The sequence below is a fragment of the Condylura cristata genome, unplaced genomic scaffold (assembly GCF_000260355.1).
Source record: "Condylura cristata isolate star-nosed mole 26May11 unplaced genomic scaffold, ConCri1.0 scaffold00013, whole genome shotgun sequence".
NCBI lineage: Eukaryota > Metazoa > Chordata > Mammalia > Eulipotyphla > Talpidae > Condylura > Condylura cristata.
In genome coordinates this window covers 18,988,290-19,002,131 of record NW_004567114.1, presented here as the reverse complement: position 1 = coordinate 19,002,131, position 13,842 = coordinate 18,988,290, and the positions used below count along the sequence as shown (strand labels likewise).

The following is a 13,842-nucleotide window of genomic DNA, read 5'->3' as shown; positions in this document are numbered from 1 at the left end:
GATCTGCCTGTTCTGCTCCCCACTCTGTCTCTGGTGAAGCCTCTCACTCTCTGCATCTCTGGCCTGTACCCCAGTTCTGTATGAATAAATAAATTAATTAATTAAAAAAAAAAAAAACCAGACATCCCATCCAAAAACCTCAATCCTCATAAAAGATAGGGCGCAAACTCTCTGCATCTCTGGCCTGTACCCCAGTTCTGTATGAATAAATAAATTAATTAATTAAAAAAAAAAAAAGCCAGACATCCCATCCAAAAACCTCAATCCTCATAAAAGATAGGGCGCAACCTCTCTTTCAACCTTATCTTTCAGTACTTTGCATCTAGCCGGTGGCTGAGTTTTGCCCTGCCCTTGGCCTTGACTGCGGTGTGCCTTCTGCCTCTCCATCGCTTGACATCTCCTGCTTCTTGCAAGGCCTGGCTCCAAGCCAACTCACTCTCTGTAGCTCCGACCCCCTCCTCAGCCCCAGCAGAAGTGACCTTTCACACCCGTCAATCCTCACTGCTCTTTTCCTTCTTTATAAACCAGACAAGCCACCCCACGTGGGCTCCATGTGGGTGCCATGCTCCAGGAGTGCCCACCCACAGCCTCCAGTGCGGCTGGTGCTTGTCTGTTTACTATCTGTGAAGAAGTGAAAGGATGCTGGTCAAGAATCACCACAGTGGGAAGTGACTGCTGGCTGGGAAGGGCCTGTTCTTGCACCAGATTCTCTGGTCTTCCCACGGTGGAGCAGTCACAGTTCAGGGTGTTTTCCTCTGCACTTCCTGGGCCCCAATTCTCCCTCTTGAGTACATGGACCGGATCTAATTGGACCTCTCTCTCACTCTGCCATCCACAGTCTGAAATAAGCCCATCACACTTTTCCAGCTCAGCTCCAGGACACCCGTCTGCCTTCTACCTCTGTGGTGGCCGAGAGACACTCACGTTCGGGGATGGAAGCGTTGTGAAGGTTGTTCCCTGCGAGGCGGGCCTGGAAGGCAGAACTGAAGAAGCCGTCTCCGGGACCACTGCGGGAGTGGGGGAGCAGAAGAGCACCAAGTCAGAGGCGCGAAACGGTGACCTCCAGGCGTCTGAGGAGCAGCAGTGTGCAGCACTGTGCAGCAGCAGTGGCAGCGTGGAGCCACGGGCGGGACAGCAGATGGCGGCAGAGAAACCAGAGTCTGAACCCGACTGGGTCCCTTACTAGCCGGTGACCGTCAGAACACACCGAACCCTGCACTGGCTCAGTTACTCACTTGTAAACTAAGAATTTTTTGAACGATCAAAAGAACTAGGAAATGATTTGAGTAAATGAAATCATGTATACATGGACGCATGTGCAACATAACACGAGTGGAACAGATCCGGGACTGGGCTGCTGCTCTTTAAAAGGGAGAGGCTGTGGAGAGGCCGCTACGGCCAGCCTAGCTCCACCTGCCTGGGGGCCCAGCCCTTAAGCACAAGGTTTAGGCATAAGGGCAATGTGGGTCTGAGAGGCTGTCCTCTTCCTTTGGGCCGAGGTGCTGGCCTTTCTGAGTCCTCTGGATTACTCTAGTAATAGAAGACAGTAGGAAACAAAGAGGGGAAAGCTTGGGCCCCTCCACCATTGTCCCAACACAGACACAAGCGATCAGGCCCACCCACAACACAGAGGCAGGAGGACCAGAAGGATGCTGGGAAGGCTCGGGCTGTACCTTTTATTCAGCACCGTGAAGTGCACGGCGTAAGTGGCCATGTAGAGAGCCAGGGGCAGCACGATGAGGCACAGGACGCGAGCAGTCAGGTGCTTCCCCAAGGTCACCTGCAGACGCGGCGGCACAGGGCGCTGTGTTACTCCTTACAGCTGATGTCACATTATATGTAAGGTTTTACACATAAGACACAATCATAAAAAAATTAAAAAGCTAGTGGCCAGCAAGAAAGAACAGTATATGGAAACCTCAAGCCTTCCCCTAGCAGCCCAGCACCACACACTGCCGGGGTCACGGAGGCTCCTCCGCACCCCTGTCCAGACCCTCCCCACCCCAGGCCTGACGCCACTGCACTCCCAGCCCTGTCCCGCCTCAGTCACTGTACACCTCGCTCCCTGCCTTTCCCCCGAGCCTCTGGCTGGTCAGCTTCCCACCATAAACACGCCTGCTCCTGTTCTCAACCCCAAGCTTCAGCTTCCTCCCAGAAGCCTTCCTGCCTCTCCAGAGACTGGCCGGAGCCTTCCTCCGTGCTCTCACTGCACCCGCTGGCTGCACCGTAAGGGGCAGCTTAGTTATGACCTCTCCTCCCACTGTCTCCACGGGCAGAGCTCTTGTCTTATGCATCTTCCCATTTTGCATCTCACGCTTAGTGAACGGTCTGCCTGTATGTTCTGAGTGAACGAGGGGATGTGATGCGGCAGCATTATAAAGCAAAACAGCCCAGGCCGGGAATTGCCCTAAATCTACCTCTTACTGCCTGTATGACCTTGGGGGTGTTATTACTTCCCCAGGTCTTGATTTCCTCATTTGTAAAGAGAGGTAACAAATGAGGAATGAATAAGTATAATGATAAGTATGATAATGATAATGAGAGTAAAGCATTTCATATAAAGCCTGATTTAGAATCAGTTCTTAAACAGTGCTGTAATAAACCCTAAAGGTCCTTACTGACCTCCAAGTCTCAGGAGCCTTGAAAAAAGAGAACTGTGCACTCAAGTCATCTCACCCACCTCACCCACTGCCCAAGCAGTGCATGTTGTCACATGTTTGTCATGAGCCCGGCGGGCAGAAACCCTGGGCAGTTTACAGAGCATTTTAAGAACAAGAGGAAATAAATGCCAAGAGTGTTAGTCCCTCCCCTCCTTCACCTGTCCAGTCCCCAGCGGTGGCCCACTCCCTGTGGTCATGCTGCCCAGAGCATGCAGCCAAACCCAGGCCACCTCAGACCCAAACTCGGCCACTCAGCTGCCGCAGCGAAGGTAGAGAAAGGCCGCGGGCTCTGGAGCAAGGTGCTTTTACAAGCACTTGGGTTCTCACCAGTGAAAGACTGAGGTCTCCGAACAGCTGCCAAAGGTCTGACACAGTGTTCCAACCCACTTGCAGGATGATAAAGAGGCCAACAAACTTGACCCCTAAAGCACCAGCCAGATTAATGCCAGTCAGGCTGAGCCAGAACCACCAGGGGGCAGAGAAGGGCCTGAAAAACCAACAAGACACAGTTCAGTGCGGCTGGAACCAAACTCAAAGGCATGAACAAGGGAGGGACCGAGAGGCTCCCCAACCTCAGGGGGCCGTGACTTGGCTCAGGAGTCCGCGGTGCGCGACACACCGGAAGCTGCAGGAAGCAGGTGAGAATGCGTGCTTCTGGAGAGGGACCACAGCTTTCCTGGCCAAGCACACACTTACAGAAGGCAAGGCCTTACGCCTCAGTGACCAAGTGGAAGGAAAAGGAAATCCAGAGAAGTCGCTAGATTCAGTCAGTTCTCTCCGGTGTCACTTGGACCTCACAACATGCCAGCATTTACCGAGTGCTTACTCTGTGTCAGGCACCTTTCCAGGCACTTACACATATGACCTCTTCACACTGACCACCACCCCTTGAAGCAGGTTCTCTCACTATCCTCTTCTTAACATGAAGAAGTTAAATACAGAGAGGTAAGTAATACAGCTGGCAAGCGTGGGACCTGGCACAAGCCCTGGCACTCGGCGCCAAGGCCAACTGCACGCAGAGCAGCAAGTCCATGGTGCTGCTGTTGTGTTTACCCGCCTGCCTCTGGGCAGGGTGAATGCTTCTCCCCAGTCTTGTCCAAAACGTCCCATTTCTGTACCTCCAGCTCTTAGCACAGTGCCTGACACACAGCATGCATTCAAGAAATGGCTGGTGGAAGTAAGTGGGTGAGACAGAAATAAAAGATAGCCCAAAGGTGGAGAGAGCTGGTGGTCACTGGGTCAGGTTTGACTGGCACAATGTAGTTTAATAAGCTTCCCAGAAGCTGACTTCTGGGAAAGCCTAAAAGGAGGCAGCTCTTTTGGCATCTACCAAATGAATGACCTATTCTGCTCTCTCAGAGAATGATATGGAAAAAACTACAGAACAGTTTTAGAACAAACAAGAGCCTCAGGGGGCTCCCTGGTGGTGCAACAGTTTAAAGCACGGCATTATGAAGCACTCCAAAGCCACTGCAGAACGAGTTTGATCCCCAGCCTCGGAGGTGACCCACATGGCGTGGCAGACCTCTCCTGTTCCACCCACTGCTCCCCTCAGCAGTGTACTTTGTCAATCTGCCTGTTCTGCTCCCCGCTCTGTCTCTAGTGAATCCTCTCACCCACCACACCTCTGACCTGTACCTGAGTTCTGTAAGCATGAATAAATAAATTTTTTTTAAAAAGAACCTCAAGGATCTTTTGGATCGGATGGAACATTCAAGCCAACCTTGACAGACATTATTTCCATCAGCAGGGCTAGAGATTACCACTGAGGACAGGGGGACAATCTGTTCCCAGTCAGCCTCTGCCCTGTGGCCTCCCTTCTGGGATGGAGAATTCGAAGCACATGGTTGCCCCAGGATCTCCTCACCAGCATCTGTGCTGATTGGTGGCATGGAGACTGATGGGTGGGAGAAAGTTCCCCTGTATAATATCCACATCCTCCTACCCAAACCAACCCCATTTTAAAACTAATGCTACTCTTGAAAAAGACAACAGATATTTTCTTAGCCTCATATAAAGCTAAGTTTTATGTATTTGTAGAAAACTTTTCAAAATCTATTTTAATCAGCTAAAATGCATGACCTAAGTTAAAACCAAAAATTATTCTTGCCTTAAACTCAGCTTTAACATAAATATCTAGACACCCACCCTGTCCCTGGCCATTATGGAAATCCTGGACGGTTCCCCCCCCGCCACCCTTGCCAGTCCCCCAAGATGGTGTCTCTGACCTGTCAGCGCAGGAGTTGTACTTGACCATGCTCAGCATGGCCGCCATGATGAAGAACATCAAGATGGGGTCAAGGAGGATGTACTGGGACAGAGTGAGGCATCCTGTGTCTGAAAAACATGAGCTCAATGGTCAAAGAGCAGAATCAGAGATGAGTCTCCCGGAGAACTAAATACCCCAGCAGTAAGAAACAACTTTGGGGTACAATAATAGCCCCGTGACAAGAAAGATCTCGCAATGCTTCTAGGTCCTTGACCCAAAAAGAATCATCAATCACTCAGAGAAGTCCTGAGACAGGGTTATTCTCACTTCCATCACCAAAAAGGGGGGTCCACCACCCCAACATGGGTTATAAACACCCTCCACCAGGACATTTCACATGACGTCTCTGTTGGGAGTTGATTCTCCATAAAAGTGCCAAAGTGATTTTTTTTAAGCAAATTTCAATTCAGTACGTGGTGCTTAAGCCCTCCAAGTCTCCCCATTTCGTGCAGACTGACGAGCTGCGGAGTCGCCTCCCTGCCTACTCACCCTGCTCCCCACACTCTCTCACGCCAGCCCAGCATCACTGACCCCTTGCTGTCCCCAGAAGCCACCAGGGACAGCTTGTACAGGCCCTGTGCTGCTGTCCTCCCCCTGAGCACTGTCCCTGGGTCTCTGCAGGCTCAATCTTTTCCATTACTCGGGTCTCCCCACCTCCAGTGACCTCAGGAGCACCGCATCGACCACCCTAATCTGACTTGCTCCCATCATTCTACCCCTCACCCTACTCTAGTTTTGACATAGCACTTATGGCTTAAGATGTTACATTACACTTATTAATTAACTCAATTATTTATTGTCTGCCACACCAGTATGTGCAGCAACCATGAAAGCACGGTGTCTCGCCAGGGCATACTTTGAAGCCAAGAAATGTGACCTGGCACAGGGTAGATGCTTGAAAAATAGTTGAATAAAAAATGAACAGATGACTGAATGGATGAAGAACTGAAGAAAATTAAAGGCACACGGGCAAAGCCACCAAGCAGTCCCTACAACATATCTGTCAAGATGAAGCTAGAATCACCCCAAGATACCCATTTAGTTGGTCTGGACTGCTTCAAATATTAAGGCTCTCTGGAGTCAGGCATTCACTGTCATAAGAACAAGGATCACAGAGGATCAACTCTCACGTCCCCAAGAAGGCTCAACCACAGTCAATGTTCATACATCCCATTCTGCTATCCCCACCGCCCAGCTTCTTCTGGGGCATCTGTCCTTGTATTCAGCGCAAATTAATTTAAGGAATCACACTAATCTTGATGATAACCTAAGAGAAGCAAAATCAAAATTGTAAGCTTCCTCCCTGCCACCCATCACATGTGTGTACACACATACAAATTTACCTTTTTATCTATTCCAAAACCAAATATGGGTAACTCAGTGATAAACTACTCCTTGGGATCACCCAAGTCAACTCTGCCCTCCAGTAATATAAAAACTTGCTACATGCATTCACACGCAACACACATCAGTGTGACTGGGGTATGAAATAAGGTGTATAACACATTTCCCCGATCCTAAGTCCCTTGAGAACTGAGCCCATGGACAGAACCTGGAATATACTGAGTTTCAGCTACTTTCACGGTGCAGAGTGAGCCAGCAAGAAGCATGGGCTAAATTAACCTACCAAAGATGAGGAGGGCAGCCGCCAGCAGTGCTGCCGGGAGCGACCTGGACAGCTCCAGCACTGTCAGGTAGGCAAAGGGCACCAGCAAGGAACCAAGACACGCACAAAACTGTGGGAGGAAAAGAGTCAGTCAGTCCAATCACTGGTTAAGCTAATTATCTCACTGCAAGCTAACATTCAGGATAGAGGCCCTGAGGAAAGCATGACTTGGTGGCCTAAAGTCACCTAAAATAGTGTAAATAAAAAGGTGGTATTAAAACAGCGTCAGCTCGGGCCCTCCCTGGTGGCGCAGCGGGTTAAAGCACAGCACTGAGAAACTAAAGCCACTTCCGCATGAGTTCGATTCCCGCCTGCCCCGGAGGTGACCACATGGCGTGGCAGACCTCTCCTGGCCCGCCCGCTGCTCCCCTCAGCAGTGTACTTCGTAGATCTGCCTGTTCTGCTCCCCATTCTGTCTCTGGTGAAGCCTCTCACCGCCCCTGAGCCTCTGGCCTATACCCCAGTTCTGTATGTACAAATAAATAAATCTTTAAAAAAAAAAAAAAAAAAAAAACAGCGTCAGCTCAAACAACTTGTGCCCTGACATGAACCCAGCAAAGTTCAGCCAGGAAGGTGTGAGCAGAACAACACAGTGGCTTCAAGTGGGGGGCTCTGGGGCTGTACTGCCCGCCCCCATCAATTCTGGCTGTGACCTTGAGCAAGTCACAACTCTCGTAATGACAGCCTTCCCATCTGTCAAACGTGAAAAATAATGAATTCCCAACTCACAGGCTCCACTCTAAATGAGCTAAGGTTTTAAGGTTTTATTACACAGAGTAAGTATTTGATAAATCCAGCTTCTATTAAGAAATGGTGCATACAAGTTGAGAAAGACATCTCCGAAGGGATTTCACAATTTCAGAGAATTCTTATGTTATTTCTCCCAAGGCTTTCTTCAACCACACCAGAAGTCACTCTTCAACCTGGAGATTATATTCTGGTTTTGAAAAAGACTGCCTGACATGTCAGTATCTGGAATGCTTTGTTTTAAACCACCAGCTTCCTCGCCATGCCTCTACTCTGCTCATCAAAACTAAATAGACAAGCCCAGAAATGGAAATTCTCACAATTGGGCTGTCACTTTTTGTCAACGGAAAGCAATGTGTCCCAGGGTGAAAGGGAACGCGGGTGCTCTACTTGGCCTTCTCAGCCACAGCAAATCCAGCTCATATCCAATTATGTGTGCTATGAGATAGCCCAATGTCATTACAAAGACAAAGAGCCTCTTATGGGCTTGATATGGGCTTGATAGGGGACACTCCTTGTTTAACATGGTGTGATATGATCATGCGAATCACTTGAGGATTAGCTCAAGTAAGGACAGAGCACTTATCTAACATGCTTTGCGATCCTCACAGAAGGCTCTGTCACCGCAGGCTGCTCTGAGACACCATGTTGAAAGTCAGATGCTCTGGTTTAATTTAGTAGGGGTCCCTACAGAGTTGGGTATTCAGCATGTTATGTTTCAGCAAGGCTGGCGTTGAGAATCAGAGCAAACATATGACCTCTCTTAACAGACTGGAAAACCCCTAGTGTGTGCTCCAAACTGTCCAAGGGTAAAAAGGAACCACTGGCCAATGTTGGGGCTGGAGACAAATCCTGGTTACGGAGGTCCCAGGCTGCTTTCCAACCTGAAGTCTGCAGCCTCACGTGGGCAGGTAACAGGTGATGGGAGCGGGGCGGAGGGTTTGCCCCAGTCTCACTCTTACCTGTGACCTTGCCTTCCCTTCTTACCCACCCCAGTTCTGAATTTCTCCACAGGGTGTGGATCCAGTCATCCTCCCCTCTCCCCTACCCCAAAGTCCTTTTCTCTACACCTGCCACTTATCCTAGGCTTCCAACTGTTAACATTTCTGAGAGAATGTGAACCCAGAGTTCGGTCAGGCCAGATCAAGTCAGGAAGTCTTACTCCTCTCATTCCCAAGTAGCTGTGATGTTCATATTTGTCCCCAGGCTTCTGGAACAAAAAGGTGCCATCATATCCACTCAGGTAACCGGCAAGGCCTATGAGCATCTGAGGGGAGGAGACAAAACATAAAAGAACATTGAGGGAAGATTCCTTCATTCCCCTAACATCCCTCCAGCTGCACCCAAACTGGTTTCCCCTGACAACTGTCCAGAGAAATAGTGGCCAGTGTGACATTTCCTCTAGCAGCTGTTACAGAGTAAAGAATCTTTTGTCTATAGAGCTCACGCTTGAAACAAATCCTCTCCTGTTTCAAGGCCAACTTCTTAGAAGCAGTATAGACTACACACTTAGGAAGAAAAAAAATCTCACAATGTGAAGGGCAGGGCCAGTGAGGGGCTGTCTCAGTCAGCCTTGTTTTCACAGCCATGACGCAAACACCCTGGAGGCGAGAGGCTGCTTCCTGGGAGATGGCTACTGAGAAACAAGAGTGGGCCCAAGTCAGAAGAAAGAGGGAGAAAAGTGACCAAGGCAGACAGTGGGAAAGAGGAATCAAAGATAGGTGCATTTCCCGGGAAGAAAGATTCACCTCCCAATAGAAAAAAGGCCCCAAGATCAGGCACTGGTTTCTATTTCCAATATTTCAAAGGCAGACAAACGTGGCCTATTGCAAATCAGAGCAAACCAACTATAAACGAAGATTGTGAGTACTGAATTCTTCACTATTTGCGGGGGTCAGTCTCTTCACTTATATCTTTCCTTGGTCGAAGCAACTATCAGCAAAAACCAAGTATCTGTGAGAACCACAGATTGTGCCATCCTGACCCCTGTGCTGCTTAGACGGTGAACAGGGACAGGATATGCTGGCTGTGTTGGCAAAAGCCCTCCTGGCCAGGGGAGCCCGGATCTGGAGGGAGCACTAACCAGCTCACTTATTTCTCTAAGCAGTTGTAACCTGAGTCGTTCATGGCATAAAAGTCAAAGTTCAGCAACAAATGATTATAAACCCTGTGTTTAAAAAAGGGGCAGGGGTAGGGATACCAGGATCCAGAAGTCGATGTAATGTCATTTTTATTTTAATTAATTTTTTTTTTTTACAAGAGCTGGGCTGTAGGCCAGAGGTATGTGGAGTAAGAGGATTCACCAGAGACAGAGTGGGGACCAGAGCAGGCGGATCTACTGACATACACTGCTGAGGGGAGCAGCAGGCGAGACAGGAGAGGTCTGCTGCGCCATGTGGGTCAGCTTCCTGGCCGAGGATCGAACTCAGGCAATCATTACAGCATTGAGACTTAACCCACAGGACCTATATATGTTTTTAAATATAAAATAAGGTCTTAAAAAGACAGAGCCATCCAAATGCCTAGAGGAACTAAAACTGCCAGGTGACAATGCAATGGATGCTCCCTCCTAGAGGCCTCTCAGAGGACAAACTGCCTGGTTTGGGTACAGATTCCCAGGCCCAGGCAAGTGAGAGTAAAGGCACGCTGGACAAGTGGGGTCCCAGCACCCTACACTCTAGCTCTCTGGCTGTGGGCCATATTTAATGTTGCTAAAATGCCATAATAACTCCTCCTTGCCAGGGCTTGTGAGGCCTAGAGGAGGTACTCTAGTAAAACACGGAGCAATATGCACTCAAAATTCAGTTTCCATTTATTGAGATTAAAAAAAAAATCAAATAAATAAATAAAAACTCAGCTTCCTTTCAATTTTCTTAAGGTTAAAATTAGCCTCGAGCTATTTTCCTAAAAACTCATTCAAATCAATAAGAAAAAGGACAACCTACTAGAAAAGAATGGAAATAACATGAAAAAAATATGTCCAACCTAAGTCATCAAGATACACAAATTAAAACAATGACAGATCAGGATTAGGCTCTCAAATTGGCAAATTTTGGAAAGTACCGTGATTAGGCCAGTGCAGTGAAGCAGGCCCCTCATATGCTGCGGGTGAGAGTAAATGTTTTATATTTCTGTGGCAGAACTTATATCTAACACAAACTGAAAGGGCCATATCCTTTGACCCTTCAGCTTGGTTGCTGAGAATCTTTTAGCTATGCCACCATAATCAAGAAGAGCTAAGTGTACTTATTGTAATTTTACTTATTGTAATATCTCTGGAAATAACACAAATACCCACCAACTGAAGAGGGGCAAAATAACTTATGGCACATCTGCATGATTTGATTCTACATAGCTGTTGAAAAGAAGGAATGGGCTAATAAGGAAAAAGCCAAGATCCAGCAAGTTGAAAATACAAATTGCTGAGCTATTTTAGTCTGATATCGTTTTGTATAAATGATATGTTGTTCATATGTATGCATATAAATATCTATAGCTATATTTCTGTTAACAATTTTTGAGAGGATATATTAAGAAACTTAGCAAAGGTGGCCATGGTTACCTCTGAGGAATGGGGGGAAAGCAGATTTTGACCTTTCCTTCCTAAGTATTTTACTGTGTGCTGGCATTTTTCTTTTTTTTTTTCTTAAAGATTTATTTATTTATTCATACAGAACTGGGGTACAGGCCAGAGATGCAGAGGGTGAGAGGCTTCACCAGAGACAGAGTGGGGAACAGAACAGGCAGATCGACAAAGTACACTGCTGAGGGGAGCAGCGGGCGGGTCAGGAGAGGTCTGCCGTGCCATGTGGGTCAGCTCCGGGGCAGGCGGGGATCGAACTCATGCGGAAGTGGCTTAAGTTTCTTAGTGCAATGCTTTAACCCGTTGCGCCACCAGGGAGGGCCCTTTATTTCTATTTTTAAAAGCACCTTTCTTACTGGGACCTGGAGTAAGAAAGGAGGGAGGCATGTTTATTGCTGCTTTATTAACAATTGGAAAGACATGGAGTCAACCAAAATGCCCAAAAGTGGGTGACTGGATTAAAAAGATGTGGTACATATACACAGTGGATTATTACTCAGCAAACAACAAAAAAAATAAACACATGTCTTTTGCAACAACATGGATGGAGCTGGAAAAGATCATGCTTAGTGAAATAAGCCAGAAATACAAAGAATAACACTGGGAGGTTTCAATCATTGTATCAGATAAAGAACCAGGCGAGAAAGTAATAATAATGAACAGTTATATACCAGAGACAATTTATGGGGGTGGCATGGGGAATGGGATCAAAAATAGTGGGGGGAGGGAAATGCATTGGACTATGGTGATGGCACATGGGTGATCTGATGATGGGAAGTCCACAGGGATTACAACTGAGATGGAAAAATGCACAAAATGATGTAAAAATATACTATTATTAAAAAAAAAGAAAAGAAAACACAGGCGGGAAGTCAATGCAAAGTAGTAGCTATTAGCCTCAGTCCTGGAGGAAAAACCTCCCACTTAGCAGTTTCAAGTGTTTTCAATTCCTTGACTGGCTTGGCCTCAGAACCTAGGTAAGCTGCCTTGCTCCCTCTCCCAATTTCCCCATCTACTCATCATTCACTTTCAAGCATCAGGAGAGAAACTGAGGGCAGATGGGCCATACTCCCTGAAGGTAACCTTAAAAAGAAGCCTCACATTTCCCCTTTTGGACAGAGGCCAGATCTGACGAAGGGAAGGCTTAGAAGGGAAGGCTTAAGTAAAGACAGACTGGCCAGTGTTTTCCAAATACATCTCTGTGCTGAGCAACAGGGGGCTCCGAAAACCGGCAGGCAAGCCCCCGGCTCAAAGACTGGGCTGGGCTTCCCATGAGAAATCTCCCCAGAGGTCAGCCCAAGGCCAGTGTTCAGGGCACTCTGCTTACTGGTTCCATGACAGTGTCAGATGTGGTCCCAGTGCTGGGCAAGTTCATGATGTGGCCTCCTGGCTAAGAGAGCAGAGTCTATGAGGTCTGAACCTTGATACTGCCACTTACTATACCGTTCCCAAAGCAAAGTACCATCCTTTCTGTTCCCAGTTTCCCCATATGAAAAATGAGAATACAACAGTTGGGAATAAAAAAAGTCATAGTGTTGTTCTGCTACTATATAAGATAATGTGTCTAAACTAACCAAACAGACCAAATTTTCAATTGCTTTATGTTTATTATTGTTACCTTATAAAGGAGATAGGAACAGGCATACAATTTTACTCCTCCCTGGGGCACAGGCCCTCCATTTCTCAAATAGGCCCCATATCCCTCTCCCCATCCTCCCCTCACCTGTAGGGGGTTCCTCCCTGGTCCTCTCCATGTGCTCTGGTGCTTCCCTAAACCCACCTGTCACAGATGGCAATCCCACCTCCCCTGCCTCACCCCATTACTCCAGGTTCCAGACCCACTTCTCCACTTCAGGAAGAGACAATTTCCTGTCCCCTTATTTGCAAAGACCTCAGCCTACAATTAGGAAAAAAGGACTGAGTGAACAGGGCTGATTCATTAGCCTTCTCAAAGGTGTTTGTTTTTAAGAGTGAAATGAATTCTGATGGTAGAATTCTAATTATCAAGGAATAAGGAGTAAGCTGGGAATGGGGAGGGGAAAGGAGTTTTGTTTCCTGGTAGAAAATTAGCTTCCTGTAGCTATTTCTGCTATTCCTTCTCTCTGTTTCTTTTTTCAACTGAAATAAAAATCACATACTATAAAATTTACCATTTTAAGATGTAGAATCCAGTGGTTTTTACATGCACAAGGTTATGTGGCGATCACCACTACCTAATACTAGGACAATTCATCACCCCAAAAAGAAACTCTAAACCCATCTACATTCACTGCTCAATCTCACCTCCTTCCAAACCCAGGCAACCACTCATCTATTTTCTGTCGCTCTGGATTTGCCAATTCTGGATATTTCTTACACAGAAACAAAGTCACATAATTGTGACATCTTTTTGACTCCTGTCACTTAGGATAACGATTCCAAGATTCATCCACGCTGCAGCATATGTCAGTACCTCACCCCAAATATGATTATGGCCAAATCATATTTAAGTGTATAGATGTTCCACATTTTGTTCACTCATCCATCAGCTGATGAATTCTTTGTCCATTTCTAAGCCCACAGGACTCCTAAAAATACCCAGGATTCCAGAAAGCAGCTGGTCTGGAATGTTCTCCAAGCCTAAAAATTAGATCCAAACCCAGACTTGGGCCCTCGGAGGCTGGTTTGTCTGCCACGCTGCTCACCTTTCCCAGAGGTGGGTGCACATCAAAGAAAAAGGTGCGGTTGATATAGTAACTTCCCATTTTTCCAAAGTGAGTTTCATCCCAGCTAAAGGAAAAGGAAAAAGAGAAATAGGAAATTTTTAATTACCATGAAACCCAAACAGCTTTAATAAAGCATGGTTAAAATTAGAGCTAAGAATACAGGCTATGAGCTTCAAGCAATTAATGGGAATATTTGTATTTTAAAAAAAAAA

The 13,842-nt window shown here is 47.1% G+C and overlaps 1 protein-coding gene across 2 annotated transcripts in view; it reads right to left on the bottom strand.

The window, feature by feature from the left end:
• POMT2 (protein-O-mannosyltransferase 2) overlaps window positions 1-13,842 on the bottom strand; it is a 48,032-nt gene that overhangs the window by 25,298 nt on the left and 8,892 nt on the right. For both annotated transcript variants that reach the window (XM_012724615.1, XM_004681666.2), the window contains exons 2-8: window positions 13,610-13,694; window positions 8,505-8,609; window positions 6,557-6,665; window positions 4,889-4,997; window positions 2,988-3,147; window positions 1,674-1,780; window positions 925-1,007 (exon numbers count right to left, since the gene is read on the bottom strand). In XM_012724615.1, the coding sequence (XP_012580069.1) occupies window positions 925-1,007; window positions 1,674-1,780; window positions 2,988-3,147; window positions 4,889-4,997; window positions 6,557-6,665; window positions 8,505-8,609; window positions 13,610-13,694 (758 nt within the window). The remainder of the gene's footprint in view (window positions 1-924; window positions 1,008-1,673; window positions 1,781-2,987; window positions 3,148-4,888; window positions 4,998-6,556; window positions 6,666-8,504; window positions 8,610-13,609; window positions 13,695-13,842) is intronic.